Source organism: Alosa sapidissima, chromosome 22 (assembly GCF_018492685.1).
Source record: "Alosa sapidissima isolate fAloSap1 chromosome 22, fAloSap1.pri, whole genome shotgun sequence".
Taxonomy (NCBI): Eukaryota; Metazoa; Chordata; class Actinopteri; order Clupeiformes; family Clupeidae; genus Alosa; species Alosa sapidissima.
Genome location: NC_055978.1, coordinates 5,643,005 through 5,648,004, shown reverse-complemented (window position 1 = coordinate 5,648,004; position 5,000 = coordinate 5,643,005). Strand labels below are relative to the sequence as shown.

Sequence of the window (5,000 nt, the reverse complement as noted above, 5' to 3'; positions counted from 1 at the left end):
CACACTTCCAGGACTGTGCCTGTGTGTGTGCGCGCATGTGGGTACGCACTTCCAGGACTGTGTGTTTTTGTGTGTGTATGTGTGTCCTGGACTGGGAAAATGGGGCTACATCACAAGGTTGATCAACAAGTGATATATTTGTATGCATTTGGGTGTTTTTTTGTGTGTGTGTGTGTGTGTGTGTGTGTGTGTGTGTGTGTGTGTGTGTGTGTGTGTGAGAGAGAGAGAGAGCATGAGTGTGTGTGTGTGTGAGCATGAGTGTGTGTGTACGTGTTTTCCTCACCCAATAGTCTGAAGATAAGATGCAGCTCGTCCTCTACGGTGGATCCAGGGAACAGAGGCCGACCAGCAGCCATCTCATAAAATATACACCCAACGCCCCTACACACACACACGTGCACGCACGCGCGCGCACACGCACACACACACACACACGCGCACACGCACACACACACACAGAGGAGGGGGGTGGGGGAGAGAAACAAGACTTGTGAGCTTGAGAAAAGTTGCCAGACTTCATTGTATGCAGCATATTCATAGTATTCCATGTCTGGTGATTTGAAATGCTCATTTTGCTAGAGGTAACAAGCAGGGTGTGGAGTGGTCTCCAGCTCTGTGCCTTCACTTGGCCACACACGCTTGCCCAACTCAGAGAGTGGAATTCACAACTTACAAATACTGCACACCCACACACTAACACACAAGCTCACCAATACATAAACACATAAGCGCACACACAGACACAGACATTTGTGACACACACACACACACACACACACACAGACACACATATTTGAGTGGAATACTCATTACTACAAACACAGACACTTATTAATCAATATAACCGCACATGTACACACACACACACACACACACACACACACACACACACACACACACACACACACACACACACACACACACACGCAACATGTATATTTGAGTGGAATGCTCATCACTACAAACACAGACACTTATTAATCAATATAACCACACACGTACACACACTGACACATACACTCTCTTACCACATGTTTATTTGATTGGAGTATTCATTAATACACACACACTTACCACATGTCTATTTGAGTTGAGTACTCTGAGGATCCCAACAGCACATCTGGAGGTCTGTACCACAGCGTCACCACCTCATTGGAATAGGTCTTAGTGGGCACTGACTTGGCCCTGGCCAAACCTAACACACACACACACACACACACACACACACACACACAGAAAGAGATTAATTAGATTAATGGTCATAGCAATTAGCATCAACCTCCAGTTGATCTTTTTGGCATACTGTAGGTCAGGTTCTGTTACCCTCTTGAAATCACTCTCCCTTTAACACACACATGCACACACAAACACACACCGAAACTAACACATTCTCAAACACACACGCACACGCATACGCACACACAGTTAAATAATATACTCTTTCACACACGCAGACAGATACACACACGCTCGCAGAAACACTCAAACTAACTCTCTCTCTCACACACACACACACACACACATAAAAACAAACAAACAAACAAACAGTCCCACACACAGACTTGTCTCTTACCAAAGTCGGCGAGTTTGAGTTCTCCCCGCTCATTGATGAGCAGGTTTTGGGGCTTGAGGTCTCTGTGTAGAACCTTCCGTTTGTGACAGTAGGCTAAACCCCGCAGGATCTGATACAGGAAGATCTGACCATCACACACACACACACACACTGTTAGAAATTCATACTTCCCCTCAATCAACATAGGTAGTCTTTATACATGTACAGTACATGTCAATGTGCCAATTTCTAAGTATGTCCATATAAGCGCGCCTGGCTGTGTGTGTCAGGGTGTCTGAGTGTGAGTGTGTGAGTGTGAGAGAGTCTGAGTGTGTGTGTGTGAGTGTGTGTGTGAGTGCGAGTGTGAGTGTGTGTGAATTGATGAGACTTACTTTTACATTGTGCATACTCATGATGTTTCCACAATCATCCATGTACTGCTTCAAGTCCTTATCCTGCACAGGAAGTGACATAATTTATGTACTCCACGGGGACTACAACTCCCAACATGCACTTATACAGATAGGTAATTTTGACAATGAAGAAATAATAAACATGTGCTTACCAAGTACTCAAAGACTAACGTCAGGGATTTATCCGTGTGAACAATGTCATGTAACGTCACAATGTTAGCATGCTTCAAGTCCTTCAGCAATGACACTGTGAAAGCCAAAGAAAAAGGAAGGGGGGGGAAGAGAGAGAGGGAGAGAGAGAGAGAGAATAGAAATAGAGGGCAGTGAGTGAAGCTATTGGACGGATGGACAAAAATGGGGACGGATAGATTTTTCCCTTCTTTCCTGAGCAGAGGGATGCATTAAATTGGGCAGTGCATCAGACAGCCAGATGGCTGAAAGCTCTGGATGGACAGCTAGCTCTATAGTGAGGGTCAAGGGAGATGAAACGCTGGTGGATGGATCGATAGACAGCTTATAGACTGGTGAGAGAGAGAGAGGGATGAATCGCTGATGGATATAGAGATTTATTACACGGCTCTTCAGAGTGCTGCAGAAAGTTCCATTCACATGAATGGGCCTTCCCAACGTTCGGGCCTATGTTAAATCTATATAATCACCAGCAAAGTATATAATCAGTGATGTCAATGGCAACGGGTTGATTAACGTCTTTCATATCCCTCCGCAAGTCCGTTCGCTTATTAATCCCTTCAGGTCCGCTGTGCGTCGGGGTTCTGTTCTCCCTGTCGGGACTTATTTTCTGATAATTACCGGCGGACAATACATTATCCCTTACTTAACACAGGAGAGGAGAGATAAGTGCACAGTTACACAATGATGCCCCATATAGTGGAGGATGATGCTAACAGATAGAGACATGAGAGAAATCAAGAGTTGGATGGATGAATGGGATTATGAATGGATACATGAATTGACTAGAGCAGTGATCCTCACTATTTTCACAAGAGCCACATTTGCAGTGCAAAATCAAAAGGAGAGCCACTTTAACGACAACATACTAAGTCACCTTTGCAAATGTGCATTTCTACATATAAATTGGACATCCCACAAAAAAAGAAATAACACAGCCAATACTGGGTAACGTTACACCTGCCGTTTGTCTGCTCGTCCCCTCTCTGGTGTCTTTGTGCTGATTTCTGTTTGCTGCTTCCTCAGACTCATTTCCCTCATCCACTCCACTATTCGTTACAACACTGTGTGTCTGGTTTTTGAGCTTATTTCTGTCCCTTTTTTTATTATTAAAAACCGGTCCATTTTGTGTTTCACGCTAGCGGAACTAACGTCGCCTGCCTGTGCCTGCAAACGTGCGCTGCGGTTTTGTAAACAATGCCACGTGGCATGTGGGCTGTGTTGCCAGGTTTGACAATACCCCCTTTAGGAAGCACCATTAAGGCTAAATAACTTCCTTTCACCTGTATTATTTGGGTGAAGGGAGAAGTATAATTCAGATGTTTGCGTTTTTGTAGTGCAGTTGTTTATGAAGCACATTTGAAAAAAAATGATTGGCCGTGTTACCACATACAGTGGGTCCCATTTAGAAGTGGCCACTTCATTCGCGCTTTCCGTGATTCAAGCAGCTGCGTGAAATGTATTACAACTTATCACCACGAGGTGGCAGTTTAAGTCCGCTGTAGCATTGCCGGTAAACAGGGCAGCGGATTGCATTATAGGCGTTGCAAGTGGCAGTGAGATACTGTAAGCAGAACGAAACTAAAGATCACCTCGTTGAAGTCATACAGTAGACTAGGCTAAATCAGAGCCTACCTTTGTTTTTATCAACCTGAGGCCAGAGATGATGGCCTTTGGCGAACAGTTTAGGCCTACTCAAAATGAGAAAAACTAAATTTGGCGAAATCTCACCAAAGCTGCCATGCGAGCCACCAGTTATAGCTTGACGAGCCGCATGTGGCTCCCGAGCCGCGCAATGAGTAACACTGGACTAGATGGATAAATGCATCAGTAGATAGATCTTATAGAATTAATGTGTTGACAGAAGGATAGGTGAATCATAATCTGTCCTATCTAATCTATTCTAATAGACATGCAGACAGATGGGTGGATGGGTAGATTGATTGATAGACTGAATGGATGACTGAATGAATGGATGGAGGATAGAGGGATGAATGACTGAATGTACAGATGGACAGAGAGATAGATAGAGGACTGGATGGATGACTGAATGAATACCTTCTCAGGTAGATAGATAGGTAGATAGGATGCCTATTGCGCCTTCTCAGATAGATAGATAGATAGATGGATAGATAGATAGATGGGATGGCTATTGTACCTTCTCAGATAGATAGATAGATAGATAGATAGATAGATAGATAGATAGATGGGATGGCTATTGTATCTTCTCAGATAGATAGATAGATGGGATGGCTATTGTACCTTCTCTGATGGCGGTGCAGGGCGCTCCCTCCTCGTGCTCCAGTCGGATCTCCTTCAGGGCCACCAGGTTCTCCGTCAGCTTACTCCGGCCCTTATACACCGTGGCATAGGTACCCTACACACACACACACACACACACACACACACACAAAGTGCCATGTTAAAACTGCCACAATGACATAGGAAGTCAGGCAAGACAAGATTCTCACACAAGAACAGACAGACAGACAGACAGACATGGAGAAGAGCAGGACAAACGTAAACCAAAAAGATTGCTAGAATACAAGCATTAGCCTTCCTGCTGCCCTTGCTGGTGAGAATAGTCATGTGATTTGTGCAAATGGTCATGTGCTTCAAGCTTCAGGTATCCCCACTTCTGCCTATGAATGTCCTGTGCAGACAAGATTCCGTGCGTGTGGATGAGATTGTATAAGTGTGGATGTAGCCAGAGAGAAGTCTTGAACCAAAACAGCTTATTTTTTCTCTCTCTCTCTCGATGTGTGGCTCACAGTGTGTGCATGTGTGCGTGCGTCTGTCTGAGGGAGAGAGAAAGGCCATTAATATAATATGAACCTAATCCTGCT

The 5,000-nt window shown here is 44.6% G+C and overlaps 1 protein-coding gene across 2 annotated transcripts in view; it reads right to left on the bottom strand.

Annotated features, from left to right (window-relative positions):
• cdk17 (cyclin-dependent kinase 17) overlaps window positions 1–5,000 on the bottom strand; it is a 65,008-nt gene that overhangs the window by 5,953 nt on the left and 54,055 nt on the right. For both annotated transcript variants that reach the window (XM_042079068.1, XM_042079069.1), the window contains exons 7-12: window positions 4,417–4,531; window positions 2,118–2,212; window positions 1,945–2,007; window positions 1,574–1,697; window positions 1,075–1,195; window positions 284–381 (exon numbers count right to left, since the gene is read on the bottom strand). In XM_042079068.1, the coding sequence (XP_041935002.1) occupies window positions 284–381; window positions 1,075–1,195; window positions 1,574–1,697; window positions 1,945–2,007; window positions 2,118–2,212; window positions 4,417–4,531 (616 nt within the window). The remainder of the gene's footprint in view (window positions 1–283; window positions 382–1,074; window positions 1,196–1,573; window positions 1,698–1,944; window positions 2,008–2,117; window positions 2,213–4,416; window positions 4,532–5,000) is intronic.